The 24767-nt window shown below is 46.7% G+C and overlaps 1 protein-coding gene across 1 annotated transcript; it reads left to right on the top strand.

The window, feature by feature from the left end:
• Window positions 1-8738: 8738 nt before the first annotated feature.
• Window positions 8739-23161, top strand: LOC308434303 (solute carrier family 22 member 13; the record flags this gene model as incomplete). The annotated part of the gene is made up of 10 exons (XM_080934545.1): window positions 8739-9116; window positions 20363-20466; window positions 20699-20853; window positions 21059-21227; window positions 21401-21521; window positions 21607-21701; window positions 21919-22133; window positions 22272-22380; window positions 22645-22860; window positions 23068-23161. 10 exons carry the CDS (start codon window positions 8739-8741, stop codon window positions 23159-23161), a joined length of 1656 nt encoding a protein of 551 aa, XP_080790671.1.
• Window positions 23162-24767: the final 1606 nt, after the last annotated feature.

Raw genomic sequence — 24767 nt, 5'->3', positions numbered from 1 at the left:
ACTAGAATTTGTGAAAATAGAAGTTCATTCAAGGGGTGGGAGAGATGGCTCAGTGGTTAGAGCACTGTCTGCTCTTCCAGAGGTCCTGAGTTCAATTCCCAGCAACCACATGGTGTGTCACATCCATCTATACTGTGATCTGACACACTCTTCTGCCATGCATGTGCACATGCTGTTAGAGCACCGGTATACATAAAATAAATAAATAAAACCTTAAAAAAAGAACACAAATTGCCAAACCCCATTTAAAAAAAAAGTTTATTCAAAGGAAGAGGCTGAACTGGGAACGATACTGAAAGAATTCCCTTATTAAAAAACCAAAGAAAGCTTTCTCCCAGAGACCACTGCACACAGCAGCTGTGATCCAGGCCACATCTCAAGCTGGCAACAGGACTCCACCTTCCTAATTCTGTGACCCCTTAATACAGTTTCTCATGCTGTGTGACCACCCCCCAACCATAAAATAATTTCATTTCTACTTCATAATTATAATTGTGCTACTGCTATAAATTGTAAAAATCTGATATGCAGGATATCTGATGTGCAACCCTCTGAAAGGTTGTGACCCACAGGCTGAAAACCTCTGCTGGACGTGGTGCTGGTTTTGTCAGCACAAAAGATACAAAAGTGATGAGTCACAGAAGGTTGCAGAAAGGGTCCAGGAAGTTGCTGAGGCCAAGAAGCATGTGAGGGTTTATATTCCCTACAAAGCAGCTTTGGGACCATGGCCGATCCATGTGAAGATGAAGCCTGAGTTTCAGTGGAGACCCCAGGATACTGGAAGTTCTCCACAGAAGCTAGCAGCAGATCCAAGAGGCAGCCCAAGTAAGAGGTTCCACTGAAGATGGGTGGGGCTGCCCATAGCCATTGGACTGCAGTTGAATATATTTACAAGTATCCAGGTCCTCATTCTGTTATCAGGCAGAGGTGTCTTTATCGACGCTTACTCAAAGGTCATGCCAGATACACAGCCCTGTGTCGTGAATCATTTCATGACATGGCTACATCCTCATTGACATCAGAGCAGCTCTGGTTCTCAGTGTGAGACCACCACAAGACGGGCTGTATGAACTTGGCAAATAAGAAGAGTTGGGGGACGGTCATTCGCCCCTGACCTGAGATCACAGCCTCTTCATGCCTCGTTCTTCCATGCTAAATTCACATGTGGTCTTGGCAGGTGCTAGAGTGCCCAGAAGGGCAGCCTACGGAGACTTGCTTCATACAGCTTTTAGGTTATCAACTAGGGTTGGACTTTTCAGTATGCAAATGTTGAAGGTTAGCCATACCTTTGTGTGTAACTCCTTATGCCTGCTTGGTCAGTAAATAAACTCATACATTTATCAAGGAGGATGTGGGTAGGTCATTTCTCTGTTCTAGGCATGTTGGTCTCTGGTGTGAGTAGGTGCTTATTCACACCTGCCTAGGGAAGCAGTGCCATTGTGCTCTTGTCTGTCTTGCTGAGCACAACAGAGGGGCAGAGATATAGCTAGCCTGTGGCTAGTAAACTACGCCTGTCCACAGGAGGGCGCTACCGAACAGAGAATAGCCATACTCTGGGGACATGGGAGCAATGGACCTGCTGCTCAGCATTATGGTTGCCAGAGTTGAAGCTGGTACAGGATTCAGATCTCAAACTCACGGTGTGGTGGTTTGAATATGCTTTGGCCATGGAGTGGCAGTATTAGGAGGTGTGACTTTCTTGCAGTAGGTGCCCCCTTTTGGGAAGTGTGTCAGGCTGTCAAGATGGGCTCTGAGACCCTTCTCTTAGGTGCCTAGAAGATAATCTCTGGCTGCCTTTGGATCAAGATGAGGTCCTGAGTTTAATTCCTAGCAACCACATGGTACCTCACTGCTATCTGTAATGGGATCTGATGCCCTCTTCTGATGTCTGAAGACAGTGACAGTATGCTCATATAAATAAATAAATCCTTTTTTTTTCTTTTTCTTTTAAGAAGTTGCCTTGGTCATGGTGTCTTTTCATAGTAATGGAAACCCAAATAAGGCAAGAGGTAAGATCACAGATTTACTCTTTTATAGGGACATTTTCACCTAGTGTGTTGGTTTGAATGAGAATGGCCCCCAGAGGCTCATATACTCAAATGTTTTGTCACTAGGGAGTGAAACTGTTTGAGAAGGACTAGGAAGGTGTGTCCTTGTTAGAGGAAGTATGTAGTCTTTCAAAAGTCTGTGCTAGGCCCATTTTTCTTCCTGTCTGCCTGTCTGTCTGTCTGTCTGTCTGTGTTTGTGTGTATCTGTGTATATACATGTACGTGCATGTCTGTCTGTAGATCAGGATGTAAACACTCAGTTCTGCCACCATGCTTCCTGTCATGATGATAATGGATTAATTTTCTAAACTGAGCAAGCTCCCAATTAATGTTTTCTTTTATAGGAGTTGCCTTGGTCATGGTGTGCCTTCACAGAAGTAGTAAGACAGTGATTGGCTTCTCCACCAATGCAGTAAATCCAACTGAGCTGAATTTGAAGTAAATGGCAGGTTTATTTGGGCAAGTTGGCCAGTCTCACCTTAGGAGGTCAGCCAAGTCACAGTCCGGGGCGTGGAGGGAGTGGTGATGCGATGCTGAGGGTCAGAGTAAGTGAGGCTCCACCCTGTGCTCAGCTCTGGTAGTTCCTTGGGAATCTGAAGCTAGGAGCTGGCTTTGTCCAGAGTTTTGAGAGGTCTTTTGTTAACTGGTCAGAAAAGAAATGCAGGGACCTCTTGGCCTTTTGTCCCCAAACCTCTGGCCTAACAGCCAACATGCGTGAGGCCCTGGGTATTTTTAGTAGCAATATAAACACATACAGCAATGAATGATTTTTTTTTAAAGCTCACTTTTCACTAATCCTCTGAGATTCTAATCTTGGATTTCCTGACTAGAGATTAAAAGCAAAAGGGTCTAGAAATCCAACCCCCTGTGAGATTATCTCGACCCTGCTGTGCTGTGGGTCTTGTGTTCTTTCAAGTCTCACTGCGAAAATCCAAGTCCCATAGCTTTTTCAGTAGGAAACATGCTGAGAAGACAGGAAAATCAAAGAAACACACACATGCTTGCACACGTTTAGCGAAGAAAGGCTACTACAATGAAAAGTTTCAGCCACTAAAGAGATTGGAGAAGATAACTAGAAGATGGAAAGATACCTTGTGCTTATAGATCTGCAGGATTAACATTTTGAAAATGGATAAATTACTAAAATCAGTCGATAGGATTCTTGGCTTCAGTGCCAAAAGCATACATTAGGGGAAAGAAAGTCTCTCCAAAATAAACCTAATCCTGCCTTCTCTGAATGAAAATTTGAAGTGGATTAAAGACTCAAGCCATAGTTATTAGAGGAAAATATAGAGAAAACACTCAAAACATAACTGTAGCAAGGAATTGCCAAAAAGGACTCCACCAGTACAAGAAGTGATTGCAAGATTTGACAAAGGGGGTTGTTTGACCTGAGAAAGTGCCTGTATAACAGGAAATGATCAGCAGAACGAGAGTGGAAAGTTGGGACTGGAGAGGTGACTCAGAGGTTAAGAGCACTGACTGTTCTTCCAAAGGTCCTGAGTTCAATTCCCAACAATCACATGGTGGTTCACAACCATCTGTAATAGGATCCAATGCCCTCTTCTGGTGTGTCTGAAGACATCTACTGTGTACTCCTCTGAATAAAGTAAATAAATAAATAAATCTTTAAAAAAAAAAAAAAGGATAGAAAGTCTGCGCTGTGTGTATTGGACAGGGAATGGTTGCTCACAATATGTAAAAGACTAAAAAGCAACCTCTCTTCCCCAAGAGAGTAATGAGACATTTCTCATAAGAAAAATAAGATGGCTGATCAATACATGTAGAAATGACCAATACCTCTAGCCATAAGGGAATTAAGCCAAAACTATGTTGGGATTGTTTCACTGCAGTCAGATAGCTACTATGAAAAGAAGTCACAAGAGATGCTGGTGACCATGTGGAAAAGGAGCCTTTGAACCGGTTGGTGGGATCCCATGTTCACTGTGTGGGGCATATGATGGCATGGTGTGTGAACCAAAGGATTTGGACAGCCCTGCTGACTGCATCCCAGCTGGCTCTGGGGTGAATCTGTTCAGTGTGTGTGGCTTTCCTTGGCATTTTATGTTCTGGCCAGTCCTGGGGTCTCCATTCCAGTCTGAGCATCATCCTCATGGCTTAAGTCATTGCTTGTTTAGCAGCTTCCTGGAAAGACTTCAGCCCCCAAATACATGGTCTGACCTCACAGACTTTCCTTGACCCCCGCGATTCCATAATTCTGTATCACTACAAAATCAGCACCGTCTAGGTGACTGCAAGGCATGCCACCAGTTGCAGAGGTAAGTAGTTGGTCCTCCTTTTATTGTGGCTAAAGTAACCATTCAAGGTCTTAAGTTTCTAAATGAAACAAAACATTTCCTTAGGTTGCTCTGCATGTGCAGGACATCCTAGCTCTCACTTTGTTAAAGAAGAGCCTCTAACATGAGTTTACAGATTTCCATCCTTGAGTCTGGAGTGGGAGGGACTGGTTCTTAAGCTATTCTCAAGACATCTTATTGTTCCAATGGGGGTGGGGGAACTTGGTGTCCCTTAATGGCACACATACCCTTGACTGGATATGCACTGCCATGAAATCTACTCTACCAATTAGTCCATTATCTTGAATTCAACATCACAAAGTCACAGAACAGATTAAATATAGACAAGTTTGTACTTCTTTTCTAGAATGTGACATGGATACAGTCTAGTCCGGTTTCTAAACCTCCTTTTCTATCAGGAACTCATTGGCACAGTACTCGCTCAATATTCCTGTCAGCATTCTGGTCTTTGGTACTCTGCCAGAATTACCCATGAAGCTCTGCTTACAAAAAGACAAACCTAACCAACATCCTCAACAAACTCATTCCAAACAGCAAGCATCCTAAGTAACTTAAATTTTTTCAAACCATTTGTCTTAGTCAGGGTTTCTATTCCTGCACAAAATATCATGACCAAGAAGCAAGTTGGGGAGGAAAGGGTTTATTCAGCTTACACTTCCATATCGCTGCTCATCACCAAAGGAAGTCAGGACTGGAACTCAAGCAGGTCAGGAAGCAGGAGCTGGTGCAGAGGCCATGGAGGGATGTCACTTACTGGCTTGCTTCCCCTGGCTTCCTCAGCCTGCTTTCTTATAGAACCCAGGTCTACCAGCCCAGGGATGGCACCACCCACAATGGGCGGGGCCAGGGATGACTCCACCCACAACGGGCTGGGCCCTCCCCCCTTGATCATTAGTTGAGAAAATGCCTTGCAGCTGGATCTCATGGAGGCATTTCCTCAACTGAGGCTCCTTTCTCTGTGATTAACTCCAGCTTGTGTCAAGTTGACACACAAAACCAGCCAGTACACCTTATTTTAATAATGGTTCTTAAATGCTTTAAACTTCCTTGTAACCCACCAACAACCACATGTAGTGGAACAGAAGGGACACAGGGGAAGCGAACCTGTTTAGGAAGGTTCTTTGAGCAGCTCCTGTTTGTGTTGTCTGGAAATGACAGTTCAGTTCACAGTCAGCAGGCAGAGGCCGCTCAGTCGACTCACAGACAGACAGACCTCATGGGTACAACAGCAGTCTAGTTCGATAGAGTTAGGTTACCAAACTCGAATCGGCAGTGGCGTGACCTACCAGAGACATCAAGGCCACAGCCTCAGCTCCATCAGCAGGAGGGACCCAGAGGGACCCCAGGAGTTCTCAGCAGTATCCCAGAAAAGGGAAGATGAAAGACTGGAGCACCACAAGTGTTGTACAGCTCACTGGACCAGCCAGCCAGGCTCTGTCTCCACCACTCTGTGGAGTCCTATTTATACCCTCCAACATCACGTGTCCTCCACGTGCCTTGCCTCAGCACGGGTCTCACCTCTGCACATGCATTCAATCAGCCCAAGTCCTTGGCTGTGGCAAAAAACTGCAGTACACTACCAGAAGTTTTTTTGGTGTGTTTCTCTCTATGGAGTCCTGACAAATGCAGCTTAACTATGCCATGTAAGGAGGGCCAATACATGTGTGCTGTTAGCAAAGAATCTTTCATCACGTGTTCTTTCATGTGCTTGCTTTGGCAGAACATTCTTTCTCCAATGTCTGCTTCAGCCAAATTTCCATCTCAAGTCTGTCTGAGCCTTTTACCCTTGTCCATTTTCACACATTTGCCCAAGCAAAACACCATCCAACTGACGTCCCAAAGAACCTTATGTTCAATCTGGTTCTTTTTTTTTTTTAATGTGGAAAAAGAACCCATAGGGTAAAAATTTTTTTAAATTATAAATATTTTACATTTTTTGAGATCTCTCTCCAATTTCATTTCTCAATAGTCCAGACAGTTATACAAAACAAAATCAATGAAAATATTTTCTTCGTGGTTTGAAATATAATTTTATATTCCAAAAAATAACTTAGATTTTCAAATTTGACCCATACTAATTTTAACAACTTTATTATAAAAAATAGAGATAAATGTACAGATTTTTTAACAACTTTATTTTACAAAACAAAGATAAATGTACAGATTTTAAGCATTTTTTTGCATAAAATTATACATTTTTGTCAGTACTTTTTTTCAGATTTTAAAATAATTTTTACATAAAACTGTATGAATATATTTTTTAGTCAGTACTTGATATTTTTAAAGGTTTGATAGTATTCATTGAAAACTTAATAGTTACAATGAGCATAAAGTACATGTAAAACAAAATGTAACATGGAAATAGTCAAAGTTTTCTTGTTGTATAAAGATTTTTTTGTTTTGTTTTATTTTGTTTTCTTTATTTCTTGGACTTCATACAGTCTGTGAGTTGTTTCTGGGGCAGTGCAAGCCTCTGGGGTTAGCATCCTACTATCAGTGACTGCATATTATGTCTGTTCTTTTGTGACTGGGTTATCTCACTCAGGATGATATTCTCTAGATGCAGCCATTTTCTTAAGAATTTGGTCAAGTCATTGTTTCTGGTGGCTGAGTAGTATTCCATTGTGTAAATGTACCACAATTTTTGTATCCATTCATCTTCTGAAGGACATCTGGGTTCTTTACAGCTTCTGGCTATTATGAATAGAGCTGCTATGAACATTGTGGTGCATATATCTTTGTTGTGTACTAAGGTGTCTCTGGGGTATATGCCCAGAAGTGGAATAGCTGGGTCTTCAGGTAGTATTATGTCCAATTTTCTGAGGTATCGCCAGACTGATTTCCAGAGTGGTTGTATTAGTTTGCAACCCCACCAACAGTGGAGAAGGGTTCCTCTTTCTCCGCAACCTCGCCAGCATCTGTTGTCGTCTGAGTTTTGGATCTTGGCCAATCTGACTGGTGTGAGGTGGAATCTCAGGGTTGTTTTGATTTGCATTTCCCTGATGGCTAAGGATGTCGAGCACTTCCTCAGATATTTCTCAGCCATTCGATATTCCTCAACTGAGAATGTTTTGTTTAGCTCTGTACCCCATTTTTTTAATAGGGTTATTTGATTCTCTGGTGTAAATGTACAGATTTTTAAAAGCATTTTTGCATAAAACTATATGAATATATTTTTATCAGTACTTAACTTTTTTTAAAGGTTTGGTAGTATGCATTGAAAACTTACTACTTATAATGAGCATAAAGTACATATAAAACAAAACATAACATGGAAATAGTCAGTTTTCTTGGTGTGTAAAGATTAAACATAATGATTTTTAAATACCAAGGATTGCCACAGGACTGCATTCTTAGATCTTGAATTATTAATGATTTAAGGTCTAGGTGTACCACACTCTGAGAGGGTGCTATATATTTATTTTATTTTTTTAAAGAAGGACAGAGTCCTCCACTTTCTGGTCTTTCTTTCTTCCTTCCTTTCTTTCTTCCTTCCTTCCTTCTTTCCTTCCTTCCTTCCTTCCTTCCTTCCTTCCTTTCCTTCCTTCCTTCCTTTCTTCCTTCCTTCCTTCCTTCTTTCTTTCTTTCTTTTTTCTTTCTTTCTTTCTTTCTTTTTTTCTTTCTTATTTTTTGAGCTTCAGATGGTCTGTGAGTTGTTTCTTGGGTGTTCAGAGCTTTCTGGAGCTGGTATCTAATTAGACTGCATATCATGTCTGTTCTTTTGTGACTGGGTTACCTCACTCAGGATGATATTCTCTAGATCCATCCATTTGCCTAAGAACTTCGTAAATTCATTGTTTCTAATAGCTGAGTATCAGTCTGGTTCTTAAAGTTGGTTTTTGGTGCTAGTAAGCTTTCTGTGCTGTAACTCCATACTTGACAGCAAGAACTTAAGGTTTATTTTGGTTCAGGTTCAGGTCACTAGGTTCTGGGTTGTTTGTTTGTTTGTTTGTTGTGTGTGTGTGTGTGTGTGTGTGTGGTTTTGTAGTGAGACTAGACAGTATGACAAGTATGCTGTAGCAAGGCTGCCACCCTCCTAGTTTTCTGGAAGCACTGGATAAAGATGGGGGCTGCAATAGCTCCTCCAAAGGCATGCCTTTAATAACCCACTTCCTCCATATAGGCCCCACCTCCTCCGGGTTGCACTTCCTCTCAGTAGTACCACCAGGTGGGCACCCAGTCTTCAACAGATGAGACCTTTGTGGGGGTGCATTTCAGTGTCAAACTCAGCACATTTTGACTACAGCTAGTAGAAGAGGTTTGATAGGCAGGCAGAGCTTAGCAAGGCTAGATTAAACATTAATGCGGCTGTCACCGAAGCCCAGAGCAGCACCCTTCGTGCTGTCCCTACACTAAGGAGTGACAAGCAGACATGGCTCAGTTTGCACAGGTCATGTCTGAAGTGGGCGATTTTGGTCCCTTTCAGCTGCGGCTGACCATCCTGATGGGCATCCCCAATTTCCTGTCGGCATTCTTCGTGTTTAGCCAGGTCTTCATGACCCTTGATGAGACGCACCACTGTTCAGTGTCCTGGGTTAAGAACCACACTCTCAACCTAAGTGCCGCTGAGCAGCTGGCTGTGAGCATACCCAAGGACACAGCAGGCAGACCCGAGTCCTGCCTCATGTTCCGGCCACCTCCTGACAGTGCCAGCCTGGAAGACATCCTGAGCCACCGCTTCAATGAGACACAGGCCTGCGACTCAGGCTGGGACTATCCTGAGAACAGGCCTCAGTCCCTAAAGAATGAGGTAGGACGGCCTGCTGTCTGTGTGCCCACGTGTGTGGCCTGTCAGTCCCTCTGTCTGACCTTGTGCCTTTGATCGCCTTCTGTTGCTCTGTCTGTTGCCTGTGTGCCCCTTTCTGGTCATCCCGAGTTTCTCTTTGCCCTCCGTTGGCCTATCTCTTACTCTTATTTCCTGTGTCTGCTTTGTTTGTTGTCCATCTGTGATTCTAGTTCCTCTGTCCTTGTGTGGAGCTGGTGGCACCAACATGCCCGTAAACTCTTGACAGAGGAGAGGAAACCATTTAGAGAAGGCTGCAGGCAGTAGACGGTGTGTCTGGGAGCTGAATCCAACTCTGGTGTATAAAGAAGGGGCCTGGGCCACAGAGACCAGATGGGGAGTGTGAATGGTTCATAACCTCTTTCTGGTTTTGTTGCTGCTGTTTATTTGTTTAATGCTCTTGAAAATAACACACGAGTAAAAATGAACAAGAGGTGGCTCCATAGGTAAAGTACTTGGTTAGACTCTACACCACCCATGTAAAAAGTTTATGCTGCATGGCCAGCCATTTGTCTTTCTTTCTGCCCCAGCTACCCATAATTCCCCACTCTCTTTACCTTTCAGAGTCTTCCTTTACCCACAAGTCTCCCTGGCTGTAAGTTAACCTATTCCAAAGACTTCTAAGCCCCTTGATCAGACACCTAATGTTCTCTTCCTGTCCTTCACACCTTCCTCTGCCTTCCTGTGCGTCCTGTGTGGCTTCTGACTTTCTAGCCTCTGCCTCAGTCTTTTTCTACCTGCTTGTAGGACTCCGGGGAATACTTCAGACCCCATGACTCTTGTGTGGACAACCAAACGTTTGCCTCTACTAAGCCTTATTCTCTTAGAAATTCAAGCAGATAAGTTGGTTTCTTTTCCAGCAGCCTCTGAGACCAGTGGCCCCCGGGAAGCATCCTGTGGCAGGCTGAGGCACAGCTAGAGAGGATGACTTAGGAAGTATAGGAAGCTGGTCATGAAGCAGGGTTTCCCTGTGTCCAGCCCTGCCTTTCTGGTCAGCAGAGGAGACCCCAGAGAGTGGGCTCCGGAGGGGTCTCTGCATTCCCCCCATGCTTCCGGTCACAGATCTCCATCCCACAGATTAAACATTCACCTCCCTCCCCTACACACATTTGGAAAAAAAAACATGCAGTTTTAGAAGGCTCTGGGGACACTGTTTTAATTAAAGTGAAACATTCACTTTCTTTGGATCGGACTATAATCCTGAGGGCATGCCCTGCCTGGGACACTCCATAGTCTGTCACCCTGCCCCTCACCCTGTGGAGCTGGGCTGCTAAAGGACATTTCTAATTACTGAATCTATTAGCCTGATTCAGTGAATTTCTACCTGGCCTGGAAGCCTCTAGACCATTAATTCTCAACTTTCTGATGCTATAACCCTTTAATATAGTTCTTCATGTTCTTTATTTATTAATATTTCATAACTGTAATCTTGCTACGGTTATGAGTTGCAGTGTAATTACCTGCTAAGCAGCCTCTGTGAGAGGGTCACTTGAGAAGGTTGAAACCCACAGGTTGAGAACCTCTGCTCTGGGCCTCTCCATGATTCCTGACATCACCCTGAGGTAGATTCTCACCCTGACTATCCCTCTCGTGTTTAGAGCACACTTATTAGGGACCTCTTTTGGCTTGTCCTTTTCATACTTATGATAATAATGTGTGTATTTAAAAAGTGACAGAAATCGAGAGAAAGCCTTGGCTTAATGCCGGTGGATCTGTAATCTGGAATGTGGATCTGTAATCTGGAATGTGGATCTGTGATCTGGAATGTGGGTCTGGAATCTGGAATTTGGATCTGGAATCTGGAATTTGGATCTGGAATCTGGAATGTGAATCTGGAATCTGGAATTTGGATCTGGAATCTGGAATGTGGATCTGTGATCTGGAATGTGGATCTGTGATCTGGAATGTGGATCTGTGATCTGGAATGTGGGTCTGGAATCTGGAATGTGGATCTGGAATCTGGAATTTGGATCTGGAATCTGGAATGTGAATCTGAAATCTGGAATTTGGATCTGGAATCTGGAATGTGGATCTGTGATCTGGAATGTGGATCTGTGATCTGGAATGTGGATATGGAATCTGGAACTTGGATCTGTAATCTGGAATTTGGATCTGTAATCTGGAATTTGGATCTGAAATCTGGAATTTGGATCTGTGATCTGGAATGTGGATCTGGAATCTGGAATTTGGAGAACGAGGTAAAGATTTTCTGAATTGTTTTTTAAGCCGGAAGCTGCAACAAGCTCTTGAGTACTCAGGCAGAGGCTTTGTACAATTCCTACCGTGATGTCTGTGACAACAGAAAGCCTCATATGGGTGCCCGAGGCATCTCTATGACATTTGGGGTTCTCCTGATGTTTGAGTTCCCTCCATCCCCACTAACCAGCAGCTTCTTCAGGTGTGACCTGAAAGCACATAGTGTCACAGGCCTCCCATCCAGCACCGTTCCTCAGTTTCCCCTATCCCCAGCCTCAGCTGGGTTCTGGAAACAGTACATCTTCACTGTCATGTTCCAACTCTACACTAAACACAGGATCACTGCAAGGCACCCATCGCTGAGATTATGAGTTCAATCAGTTTGGGATATTTGTATCTTTAAGCTGCTATTGTTTTATGTGTATGGGGGTTTTGCCTACTTGCATGCCTGGTGCCTGTAGAGGCCAGAAAGAGGGTGTCCAAGTCTCTGGAGCTGGGGTTTACAGGTGGTTTTGAACTGCCACAAGGGTGCTGGGATGTGTGTTTGTGTGCTTGTGTGTGTGTGTGTGTTGGGGTGCGCACCATGTGTGTGGTCAGATAACAACGTGAAGAAACCATGTCTCTCCTTCTACTGTGTGAGTCCTGAGGACTGACCTCAGGTCTTCAAGTTTGGTAGCTAGTGTCTTTACCCCCTGAGCTGTTTGTCTTGCCAGCCCACATTTGGGATTTGAAAAAAAATTCAATCCTTTTTATTTATCGGTGAAAGAACTTAGAAGTTAACATCTTTCTCTAACAGCAAATAGAATCCAATCTCCTTAAAAGGAAGCAAGGTTAAGGGGGCCACAGGGAACAGCTCAAGCCTGGAAGCAGAGGTCATCTTGAAGGAGTCATGGAAAGAAGCTAATGCTCTGTACCATGAGGTACATTTGGAGTCCTGGCAGAAAGGCCAAAAGAAGCCATTGGTGAAGGGACAGCCTCAGTTCCAGAGGACACCACAGAATATTGATAGTTCTAGGAGGATGGGATGATCACCAAGGACAGCAGCATATGTAGCTGGGATTGGGAGCCATCCTGACGTACAAGCTTAGCTGTGTATGTTTTGGATAGTGAAACCAGAGAAGCGGGACTTCCCAAGCCACTTGGAACCCAGAAACTCATGGTGTGTTACAGGTGAAAGACCCCCGGAGGGTATCTTCCGCCTGAGGAGACCCCTCCCAAGGAACAGCGAGACCACTCACTTCGGATGCAAGTAGCAAGAGGTTTATTTACACAGGTACCTGTGGGCACACAGTCTCTCAGAGGACTTGTGCGCCGGACAAAGGGGCAGTCCCCTTTTTATAGGGCTTGGGGGGCAGAAGCAAGGTACAGAAGCAGAAGCATAGCAACAGGGTTCTAATTGGTTAGTTTAAATGTGGCCAGGGAGTGAGCCCAAGGACATGGCTCCAAGGAAACAGCTCCTGGTACCAGCCGGGGCTGCAGCGAGAATAGTTGCCTTGGGCTTATCTAAGTGTGGGAACTGTGGCAGAAATATGGCTCCAAGGACACAACTCCTGGTAGCAGCCGGGGCTGCAGCTTTCGAGGATAGCTGCTTTGGGCTCTTCTGAGAGCAGCTGCCTTATAGGGCTTGTTTAGGAGCTTTCTGTTTTCTGTCTGTTGCAAGCTAGCTGCCCACCAACTTGTTTGGCCACCTGGGTCCCTGACCTGGCCCGCCCTGTGTGTGCGCAGCCTTATAGAAATGGCATTTATTGTTGCTAAGGGGGGGTCTTTCACAGGCACTGGATTGAGTTCTGTACACTTTAGATTTAGGCTTTGTTGGATTATTCCCATCCTCCTTCCCTTTTAATGATGTATTTATTTATTATATATAAGTACACTGTCATTGTCTTCAGACACACCAGAAGAAGGTATCGGATCCCATTACAGTTGGTTGGGAGCCACCATGTGTTTGCTGGGAATTGAACTCAGGACTATTAACCACTGAGCCATCTCTCCAGCTCTATTCCTATTCTTCTATTTGGGGAGGAAGTATATAATTTGTTTTTGCTTTTGTTGTTTAATTTTACAAGCACCCACAGTTCAGAGACTTTAGATTTTTAAAGAGATGTTGACCATTTAAAACTCTGAAAAGTTTAAAGAATGAGGGAGTTTTAAAGTTGCGGTGTATTTTACATTATGGTGTTGATGTAAGATCTTGAGGACAAACAAGAGAGGGAAGTTATAGTGTAACAGGAGATATGTTTGTGCATCGAGTTGACAAGGAGTGAAACCCCTGGGCGATGGTTTGCATGTGCTGGGCCCAGGGAGTGGCACTATTTGGAGGTGTGGCCATCCAGAGGTATGCCACTGTGGGAGTGGGCTTTAGGACTCTACTTCTAGCTGCCTGGGGGCCAGTCTTCCACAGCAACCTTCGGATGAAGACGTAGAACTCTCAGCTCCTTCTGCACCATGCCTGCCTGGATGCTGCCATGTTCCCACCTTGATGATAATGGAATGAACCTCTGAACTTTAAGCCAGACCCAATTAAATGTTGTCCTTATAAGACTTGCCTCGGTCATGGTGTCTGTTCACAGCAGTAAAACCCTAACTAAGACAGAAGTTTGTACCAGGATTGAGATATTGCTGTGATAGGCCTGACCATGCTTTTGTTTGTAAGAATGTGGCTTTGGGGACTTTGGATCTGGAAAGCCATGGTATGTTTTAAGTGGGGCTTAATCAACCATGCTAGGAGGAATATGGAAGACTTTGTTGCTGCGAGTGATTTGAACTATGCAGACCTGGTGGAAGAGGTTTCAGAGAAGAATTTCTGAATGTGGCATAGAGACTGTTTTGTGGTATTTTGATGAAGAATGTGGTTGATTTTTGCCCTTGTCTGAAGAGTTTACCTGAGGCTAAGGCAAAGAGTTTTATTTTAATGTGTTGACAAAGGAAGTCTCCAAAAGCCCTGCAGAGATTTTGTTCTCTGGTTAAGTCTCATGAAGAACATTTTGAACAAATATAACAAGCTTAGAAAGGAAAAATATAAAATATATGGTTCAAGTATTAAAGGGGCACCTGGAAGTGAAATGGAGCTGACCCCTTTGTTCTAGGAGATGGCAGATTAAGGGAGTGAGACTTTGGGGCAAGATTCCACCCAGCTGGATCCAAGCATGGTACATATCTTTAATCCATGAGATAAAGTCAAGCAGAGCTCTGAGTTCAAGGCTAGCCTGGGACAGAGTAAGTTCTATATGGAAAAAAAGCTTAAATCTAGGAGTGTTGGTACATACCTTTAGTCCCAGGAGACAGTCATGCAGAACTCTGAGTTCAAGGTCAATCTACAAAGCAAGACCCAGTACAGCCAAGCTTAGGCAGTGAAGGAGTTGGAAAAGAGGAAGCTGGTGATAATGTAATAGAATAAGGGGGGATGTTCCAGCTCCTGCAAGCAGCAGAACTCGGCAGCTTCGGCTGTGTGGATCTGACTTTATAGTCAAGAGGAGTAGCAGACCACTGGGACATTTGATGCTGGTCAGGTGGAGCTAAGAAAACAGCTGTGATTAAGAAGAGACCAGCATCACTGAGGTGAAATCTTCTGAGGAGTGTTTTCTGAGAGCACAAAGAAGCTGCATTCCAGAGATAGCCAAGGTTGTACCTAGTGTTGCAGCTGTACTTGGTAATGGATAAGAGTCACCAGGTGGTACTGGTTTTGAAGGCATGAAGGGGTCATGAAGAACAGCTGAGGCTTGGCACTGTGATAGGCCAGGGAAGGACACTGGTGAAGGTACAGCCTCTGTTGTAGTTGATGGCCCAGGACTGAAGGGGTCATGGCTTGGCACCATGAAGAAAGTCTGTGAGAGGCTATTGGAGAAGCCTAGTTGCAATGGAAGACCCCAGCATACTGGAGATGCCAGTTCCATGGGATGATCACCAAGAACAGCAGCAGCAGTGAGTGGATCAACCTGAACTTAAAGTGCCACAGAGGGCAGAGCTGGAGAAGTGACGCCAGCCCTTTGGAGGAGCCCAGAAGATCATGTGTGGATCCCAGACACTGGAACAAGAAGCTGTAACATTGAAGCTGCCTTGGTGACCCAAAGATGTTTGAGATGCCAGAAACATGGTATATCTGCTAAGAAAAGCTGCTAACAGGGAGTGGAATCAATTCAGGAGGAAGAAGTTTGTTGCAGTCAACAAAGTTGAAAAAGGAGTTGGAGATCTGAAGACTGCTTTGACACCAGCCATGGAGATGCAGAGTTTGGAGTGTGCCCAGCTGGTTTCCTCTCTTGCTTTGGTGATTACAGTTAAGTGATTGGTTGAATCTCAGAAGAGATCTTGAACTTTGGACTTTTAACACTGTAGAGACTGCTATAGACTACAGGTACTTTTGAAGTTGAACTAAATGTATGTTTCATTGTGCTGTATTTAGGTATGGCCCCCATAGACTTATGTTTTTGGACAAGCCTGTGGGGGCCAGAGAGTGGAATGTGACGGTTTGTATATGGTTGGCCCAGGGAGTGGTACTATTTAGAGGTATGGTTTTGATGGAGTATGTGTGTCACTGTGTCTGGGATTTAAGACCCTATACCTAGCTGCCTAGAGGCCAATCTTCCACTAGCAGCCTTCAGATGAAGATGGAGAACTCTCAGCTCCTCCTGCCTTGATGATAATGGACTGAACCTCTGAACCCATAAGCCAGCCCCAATTAAAGGCTGTCCTTATAAGACTTGCCTTGGTTATGGTGTCTGTTCACAGCAGCAACACCCTAACTAGGACACTGGGCTAGTTTTGTCATCAACATGATACTAATGAGAGGCATTTGGCCTGTGACCATGTCTGTGGGGACATTTTCTTGATGGCTAATTGATATAAAAGGGCCCAGCCCACTGTGGAGAGTGCCGGCTCCATGCCGGTAGACCTGAGTTTATAAGAAAGGTAGCTGAGAACTTGGGAGCTGGGGCATCCGCAGCATTGCTCCTTTCCTGCTTCAGATGCTGCTGTGAGCTCCTGCCTTGACTTCCCTCGATGATGGATGGCAACCAGAGGGCAGAAGCAAACAGTCTGCGACTGTCCTAGCTCTCCTCACCCCTCACATGCTACACCTCCTACCTCAGACTCCCCTGGTATTTTACATCCGGGTCACCTTTGGAAATTCGTGTCCCGTGACACATGGTCATCCCAAGCTCTGTCCCGAAGCAGCATTCCCTTAAAGGAGGTCTCTGCACACCGCACACCAACCCCACACAACCCCCTGGCCCCTCCTCAAGCAGACCCTTTCCTTCTTATAACCTGTGCCGTCGTACTCAAGTGGAAACACAAACCACACTGATTTGAAGAGAACGTGTTTTATGATAGATTGTGAGATGTTTCCCCTGCTTCACATACCTTCATCCTCACCGTAGGAGGACGGAACATGCCTGGCCTTCCTGTGCACAGGCCGATGAGTAGAATTGGATCCACTGTCAGTGAAGCCACAGCAGCATGACCTGTCCAGGGACCAGAGGCATTTGAACGGGAGAGGGAAGCAAAAGGAGAAAGAGCAGCCTTTTTAAGGCTCTGGAGGCAGGAAGTGCCCAGCATAGTTGAGGGATGCTGGTATAGAAGGATCTGGGAAATATCCTAGGTGCAGTGCCGAGGAACTGAAGCCTTCTCCTAGAAACCCCAGAGAGCCATTGAAGGTTAGGGAATGGGGAGGGGAATATCATGGGATGTGCTTTAAGAATGAGAGTGACATTCTGTAGGCCACTACAGTGGGGCTTGTGCAGAACCAGCCACTGTGCCAAACCCACTTGGTAAAAGCCAAAGAGGGTGATGACTGGCGTGCCAAGTTGCAACCTTTCATCCTGTGCTGTCAGCCACACAGCACCTGTACCTGGCCCTGCAAGTGTCAGACGCTGCTTCTGAACAATGCAGTGGTAAGCTTTTGCCAGGACTTAAGCTTCAAGGATTATATAAACTAAGGGGAGCTGGCAAATTCTGCTATGGACCAGGACTGCCAGACTTGGCATTTGTGTCTGCAAAGATCTGCACGCTAGAGTGTGTGTGTGCACACACAAACACACACACACAGACACACACAGACACACATATACACAGACACAGACACACATACACAGATACAGACACACACAGACACACACAAACACACAGACACACATAGATACAGATACACACACATACACAGATACACACACAGACACACACACACACTCACACACACACACACACACACGTGGCCATAGGCACAGCACACAGTCATTCAAGTTAACTTAGACTGGGAGTATCTGTGTAGCAGCCACTGGCCTAGAAGTGTTATAGATGACCTCATTATATCAGGTGGCCACCTAGTCAACTTTATTCCCATTTTTTGCAGGAATGGAGACCAAGACACAGGTGGGTTGGCTAACAGGCTCAAGGTCACACAAGGCTATTCAGCTCTGACTGTGGAGCCTGGCTGCAGCATCGCCCTGCCCCCACCCCTGTCTATTTTCATTCCTTTCAAGTGATATCTCAGTTTGAAGCAATTCTCTAGTTGATAGACAAAACCCTCGCTGTATAGAACAGGGGAAGCACAGCAGCTAAGTTTGTGTCTCTTCTTGCCTTGCTCCATTCAGAGGCAGGTAGGTCGCCATCCCTCAAGTCCTGCAAATGGACTGAGAAGTGTGAGAGCAGCAACTCCCAGATTGGTTAATTTCTTGCTAAGTTAATTAACTGAGCAAGTGGCTAGGTGGAAGTTTTCGTTCAGCTATTCATTAACCCATTTCAGCACACATTCGCTTAGCCTTTGCTCGGTTTAATTTCATGCGTACATCAACCGACACTTCTCGCCTCTCCATACTGCCAACTGACTTTAAACCAAGTGTTTCCAACCAGCCAGAGTGCTTTTGGTCATTTCGGGGTATTGATTATGAGAAGGCGAAGGACACAAAGTTGAAGACGCTGACAGCAGCTGTCCAACCAACTTGATTGGCTCAAGAAACACCTAGCAGGCATTTCTCACCTTTTGACATCGTGACACATTATTGTCTACAAAGCCAACACTTGTGAATCTAAATACAGGGGGAAATAGCCAGGCAGGGTGGTGCAAACCTTTATCCCAGTCCCTCCCATGAATGCTTTGGCAGGAACCCACTCATTGCTGGCACACACTGTACAGTTGTGGTGCTGGAAGAGCCTTTGCAGGGCAGGTTTCCACCTAAGCATTCATGATCGGGCTGATCCATACGAGGGCACAGGACTCCCACTCAGGGCCACAGCCTAGCAGGATGAGGATCAGTGTGTACGTAGTAGACCTGTCTGCAGGGATATGTGGTACACATGCTTCCCTACTTGGTACTCTTGGTGTCTTAGTCAGAGTTTGTATTTCTGCACAAAACATCATGACCAAGAAGCAAGTTGGGGAGGAAAGGGTTTATTCAGCTCACACTTCCACATTGCTGTTCATCACCAAAGGAAGTGAGGACAGGAACTCAAGCAGGTCAGGAAGCAGGAGCTGATGCAGAGGCCATGGAGGGATGTCACTTACTGGCTTGCTTCCCCTGGCTTGCTCAGCTGCTTTCTTATAGAACCCAGGTCTACCAGCCCAGGGATGCTGCCACCCACAATTTGCCCTCCCACTCTTTTCACTAATTGAGAAAATGCATTACAGCTGGATCTCATGGAGGCATTTTCTCAACTGAGGATCCTTTCTCTGTGTGACTCCAGCTTGTGTCAAGTTGACACACAAAACCATCCAGTATTCCTGGTGTGGTTAGCCTGTCCCCAGGTGGGTTAACACTTTTCCAGGGGATCTGTATTCCTATTCCCACTCCTTGTGTGCATATACATATGTCCTGACCAAAAGGGACATGTCAGCACTCTTTAGAATTCTGAGGGGGGGGCACTGGTAGGTAACTGGGCAGCCATATTATAAACTTGGCAAGGCCCGAGTATCTTACACAGGAGACAGACTGTCAGAAAGCAGCTATTAGAGTTCTGTCAGAAGAACAGATTCACATTCTTATGATAGCTTTTCATTGTAATCTGTATGCCAGAAAAAAAAAATATCAGTTTTTTTGTGTGAAGTAATTAAGTCCAAATAGTTTAATGGTAGGTATTCTGGCTTCAACGAGTAGTTGTTTTAAACATTACTACTCAGACGATATAGGTATCGTGACACATACCTATAATCCCAGCACTTAGGAAGTAGAGGCAGGAGGATTGGTTGTTCAAGGTCATTTTGCCTATAAAGTTTGGGCACAATCTGAGCTTCACAGCACCTACTTAAAAATAAACACACCAAGAATTCAGCACACACTGTACTGGCTAGATTATTGTCAACTTGGCCTAACCTAGAGTCACCAGAGAAGAGGGAATCGAAGCTGAGGAGTTTCCAAAATCAGATTAACCTTCGGGTGTGTCTGTAAGAGGTTATCTTGACTGATGATTGATGGGGGAGGGCCCCGGCCATGGTGGGTGGGCCCTTTCCCGGGCAGGTAGTCTAGACTGAGGGTGAGCCACTGAGAGTAAGCTGGCAATCAGCCTTCCTCCAGGATTCCTGCCTCTGTCCTTGCCTTGAGCTCCTGCCCTGACTTCCCTCCGTGGTCACCGTTTTCAATGTCCTTGGAAGAAAAGAGTTGTACCCTATGTTAAATTGGGAATGCTTAGGCAAGTTGTGATAATGGACCAAATTCAAAGGTTGCTATATATCTGTTTTTATATATATATATATATATATATATTATTTAAATTTTATTTTATGTTTGTGAGTACACTGCCGCTGTCTTAAGACACACAGAAGAGGACATCAGATCCCATTACAGATGGCTGTGAGCCACGATTCAGGTGCTGAGAATTGAACTCGGGACCTCTGGAAGAGCAGTCAGTGCTCTAAACCACTGAGCCATCCCTCCAGCCCCTTCTGTTTAGACTTTTAAATACCATGTGCAATACACTGTATTGCTGTCAGCTGCCTTGGAATTCATTGTTTGAAGTGGGGGGTGGGGGTTAGATAGTGAAGTTGGCCCTGGATACTGCACCTGCTTTGAACCTGCATGTTTCTTCCTCAGTTTGACCTGGTGTGTGAGCGGAAGAACCTGAAGAGGACCTCCCAGTCAGTGTTTATGGCTGGACTCCTCGTAGGGGCCCTGGTCTTTGGGCCTGTCTGTGACTGGTATGTGCTGCTGATCCAGCATGCTTTGGGGCTTCTGGTGCTGGCTCAGTTACCACCCCCCAGCCATATTAGTGGCCATCAGGATAAGTCCTATTGCCTCCCTTCAGATGGGACTCCCAGGGAAAACCCTAAGTCCCGACTGACAGCGGGCCAGAATAGGCTTGCCTGGGGCTCCCTTGATTCAGCCCTGGGAAGGCCTCTTTACTTTAAACCTGTTCCTCCATTACCTCAGGATTGGCCGCAGACCCTCCCTCCTAATGCAGCTGCTTCTGTCAGGCATCGCCAGCATGACCACGGCCTTCGTGCCCAGCTTCGAGCTCTACATGGCCCTACGCTTTGCCTTGGCTACTGCCAATGCGGGATGTTTACTAAGCACCAGTGTCCTGGGTGAGTGTCTGGGCCCAGGAGGCTTTGTTCTCAGAGTCAGAACCTGAAATTAACTGTGGGAACAGTGTCAGGCCAACTGCACTGAAAAAGGCCCCAGCAAAATCCCTGGGCTGGTACTGATCACATCTCCGACAAGCTGGCATTTGGGAGACCACCAGGAGGGGTATGAGGAGATCCCAACCAGTCTCAGCCTTTGTTTTCACAGTTTCAGAGTGGGTGGGACCATCCCGGAGAACACAAGCCATGGTCCTGTCTCAGGGCAACTTTGCCCTTGGGCTGATGGTGTTAGCAGGACTGGCCTATGGTGTCCGAAACTGGAGGCTCCTTCAGATAATAGGCACCACACCCATCTTCCTGCTTGTCTTCTATTTCTGGTAAGGAGACCTTGCCAGTGACAGGCCACCCTTGCTGGGAACACTGTGGCAGGATGCAGGATTCAAAGAAGGGGGTCTGTGGGGAGCAGAGGTGGGAGGCTCAGTGTGCACTGGAATTCTGGGTGGCTGCAAGAGCTCAACACCCCAGCCTCATGGCCATGTGTGCTTGACAGGGTTTTGCCAGAATCTCCACGGTGGCTCCTCTCTCAAGGAAGGACAGAAGAGGCCAAACAGCTGGTCCAAAAGGCAGCCTTGGTGAACAAGAGACAACTTCCCCCGGAGCTCCTGAACCAGGTACCTGTAAGCAGGTGAAGGCCCACCCAAACTCCAGTCAATCTCCATGCCTGCCTCCTGGTTTCTCACTCTGTCCTTCTTGTAGCTGGTCCCTGAGAAGACAGGCCCCTCAGGGAATGCCTTGGATCTTTTCAGACACCCTCACCTGAGGAAAGTGACTATGATTCTCATACCTGTCTGGTAAGTGCCCAGGGCCTTGTCCCTCTGTTAGGACAGATCCAGAGAGTCGCTTGTGTTCTGCTGTGTGTCACTGAGGGGTGGACAGAGGCTCTAACTGTGATGGTTTCTCCTCAGGTGGGCCCAGGTCTCCTGGTGGGAGCTCATAAAGCCAGGATGTTCCTTTGGGTGTGACTTGATGCACACCTGGCAGTGACAAGGATGCTTGGGTACTTTGTAGGTTTGTGGACAGTCTGGTGTACTATGGCCTTGGCCTCCAAGTGGGGGACTTTGGCCTGGATATCTACCTGACACAGCTAATATTTGGAGCAGTTGAAGTGCCTGCCCGCCTTTCCAGCATCCCCTTGATGGAGAAGCTGGGTCGCAAGTGGAGCCAGCTCTGTGCTCTGACTCTGGCTGGTGTCATGTGCATCATCATCATCTTCATCCCAGGAGGTACCAGGCTGTTTCCCACCCTCTTCCTTCCCCAGGGTGTGGGTACAGAGGGTGAGGCACTTGAGCAGACAGGAGGTGTGCAGGCTTAGGTGACGTGTGTCCTTTCCTCTGTGTGGCTGTCCTGCACTTTTCCTCCAGATCTTCCCACGGTGGTCACTGTGCTGGCTGTGGTGGGGAAGTTTGCCTCGTCTGCGGCCTTCACCATTTCCTATGTGTACACTACTGAGCTCTTCCCCACCATCGTCAGGTAAGAGCTGCTGCGGTGACTTTTGGTCCCTTGCCCTGGAGGTCTAATACCACCCAGTCCCTCTGCCCCTTTGCCCCCAGCCCACAGACAGCCAGTGAGCTGCCTATGGGGTCTAGGAGGTCTAGTGCCACTCACCAAGGTGTCCCTAGTGGACATAGGCAGGTGAAGCCAGAGGGGGCTGCGTGAGATCCACGTGCTCACAGCTGTGGAGTGAGTGCAGCCTCCCTCCGTGGGCAGAGCCTCAGCTTGTGCTCCTTTCCCCAGGCAAACAGGCATGGGGTTGGTGAGCATCTTCTCCAGGGTTGGTGGCATCATCACCCCGCTTGTGATGCTGCTGGAACAGTACCACCGGGCGCTCCCCATGCTGATCTTTGGCAGCCTCCCCGTTGGAGCAGGCCTACTGTGTGCTCTGCTGCCTGAGACAAGGGGCCAGACCCTGAAGGACACCCTCCATGATCTGGAGCAGGGACACTCCCCACGGTGAGCACAGACTTATGGGTATCTCCCTAGGTCCAGGCCTTCCCATTGCTTTTACTCCATCTGCTACTGGGACTCATGGTGCCTCCTCGGCTCTACAGATATCTGACTGGCTTTAGGGGGCATTTCCCCTACTTCATGCAGGAACAATAAGAGAACCGTCGTGCGCAGCGTGTTGGGTAGCCACTGACCGTCTTTTGTTCCCCGTAGGTCCCACAAAACAGCACCCCAAAGAAAAGACATGGAGGCTGCAGGAAGAACTTCCAGTGTGAGGATGGCCGTTGTGAGCAGCTCATACTTCTGACTGTGGCCACTAAGAGCCATCCTATCAAAAGCAGAGGGCGGCCCACACTATCTTCTTGTTTGAATGGTGTCCGTAGCACACGGGGTCAGACCAGCGGTGTTCATGGTCCCCACTTTACACTGCAGAGCCCAGTGGAAGCATCAGGGACCGTACCCCTCCCTCCTTCACACCTCTCATACACAAACTGTACCCCAGTACAATGGCTGAGTCAGGGCTTGGATTGTCGTCCTTGGTCTTCTCTAGGATTATGGCCTCTCCTTTCCTCCTGTCTGAAACACTCCAGCCCTATAAAGACAAAACAAAACCACAGCAACCTGATCCCAAGCAAAATGAGCTCCAAGTTGAGCAGGGCACTCGCTAGAGCAACTTGGGGAGTAGGCTAAAAATGAAATTTTGTATGCTGCACGTACTTTGAATATCCTTTCTTCCCGATCTGTGGCCAGTTTGTGCCTCACCCGAGTGAGGCTGGCAATGGGAGGAGACTGGTCTGCTCTTCCTCCACCCCGCTGTGCCCTGCTTCCCACGTGGGTGAGCAAGAGAGTTCCTTTCACTTGGCCTCTGGTGCTTGTTACTTCCCAGCATGCCATGGCTCATCAGCCGTCTGCATTTGATGGCTGCTAAAGGCCGGCTCTGCTCCCGCGGCACCTTCATGGGTTTAGAGGTTCTCTGTGCTTATGGCATATCTGTTAATTTGGTCCTCTTTAGTGGCTGCTCACCACAGTTCAGAAACTAAGCCTTCTGGAAGCCCAGAGGAGATGCCATGCTGGCTTGACCTCCATTCAGGACTAGCATGTGCCAGTCCACACCTGTCCCCTAGAGGGCGCTGTGGAACAGAGACCAGTCAGTACACAGAGACCTGCCGCTCAGTGCTGTGGTCATCTTTATTGGGGCCTGTGCAACAATCAGATCTCAAGCTCTGGGGGCAGGGATCCTCCAAATCTGGACTCCAGCCTTCCCATTTTACAGTGGGTGGCTTTGCCCAGCATGAGGGAGGCCCTGAGCTTAATTTTTCAATATTCTCACTACCCACACACTTGCACAAAAGGGGCGGTTCCATAGGTCTCATATGACTGCACACTCTACCTAGGCAGGAAAAGCAAAGAGGTCTGGCAGTCCGCTCCTCCACGGGACTGCCGCGATTAAGACCAAGCCCCAAGATGTTCCCGCTCTCCTTGGGTTCCCGTATCTCTACTTTGACACGGTTCCCTCCTCTCATCCGGCTCCTCTCCCAGGTGTAAACCTGTGTCATTATAACTGTTGACCAAAGCCAGTAGACACCCCGTGTTCTCAGCCCTTCTTGGAAGAACTCTGTCCCCTGCCTCAGCACAATGCTGTGAAAGTTCTTACAGCAGGGCGCTGGGTGAAGGGTCTCTGCTCTTCAGTGGTGCTCCCAGGCTATCCATGTGCCTCTGCTTGTCAAAATCTCTCCCTCCCTCCCTCCCTCTCTCTCTCCCCCCCCTCTCTCTCTCTGTGTGTGTGTGTGTGTGTGTGTGTGTGTCACCTCTGCACCTCCATATCATGTTCCCCATTCTTCCACAATTTTTCTAGGTGGCTCCTGGCCACCTCTTCTATACCAGATACTGTCTTCCTTTGGAGAAAAACTTTT

Source organism: Micromys minutus, assembly GCF_963924665.1.
Source record: "Micromys minutus genome assembly, chromosome: 21".
Classification (NCBI taxonomy): domain Eukaryota; kingdom Metazoa; phylum Chordata; class Mammalia; order Rodentia; family Muridae; genus Micromys; species Micromys minutus.
Note: the sequence above shows the minus strand (reverse complement) of the source record. Positions and strands in the feature narration are given on the sequence as shown.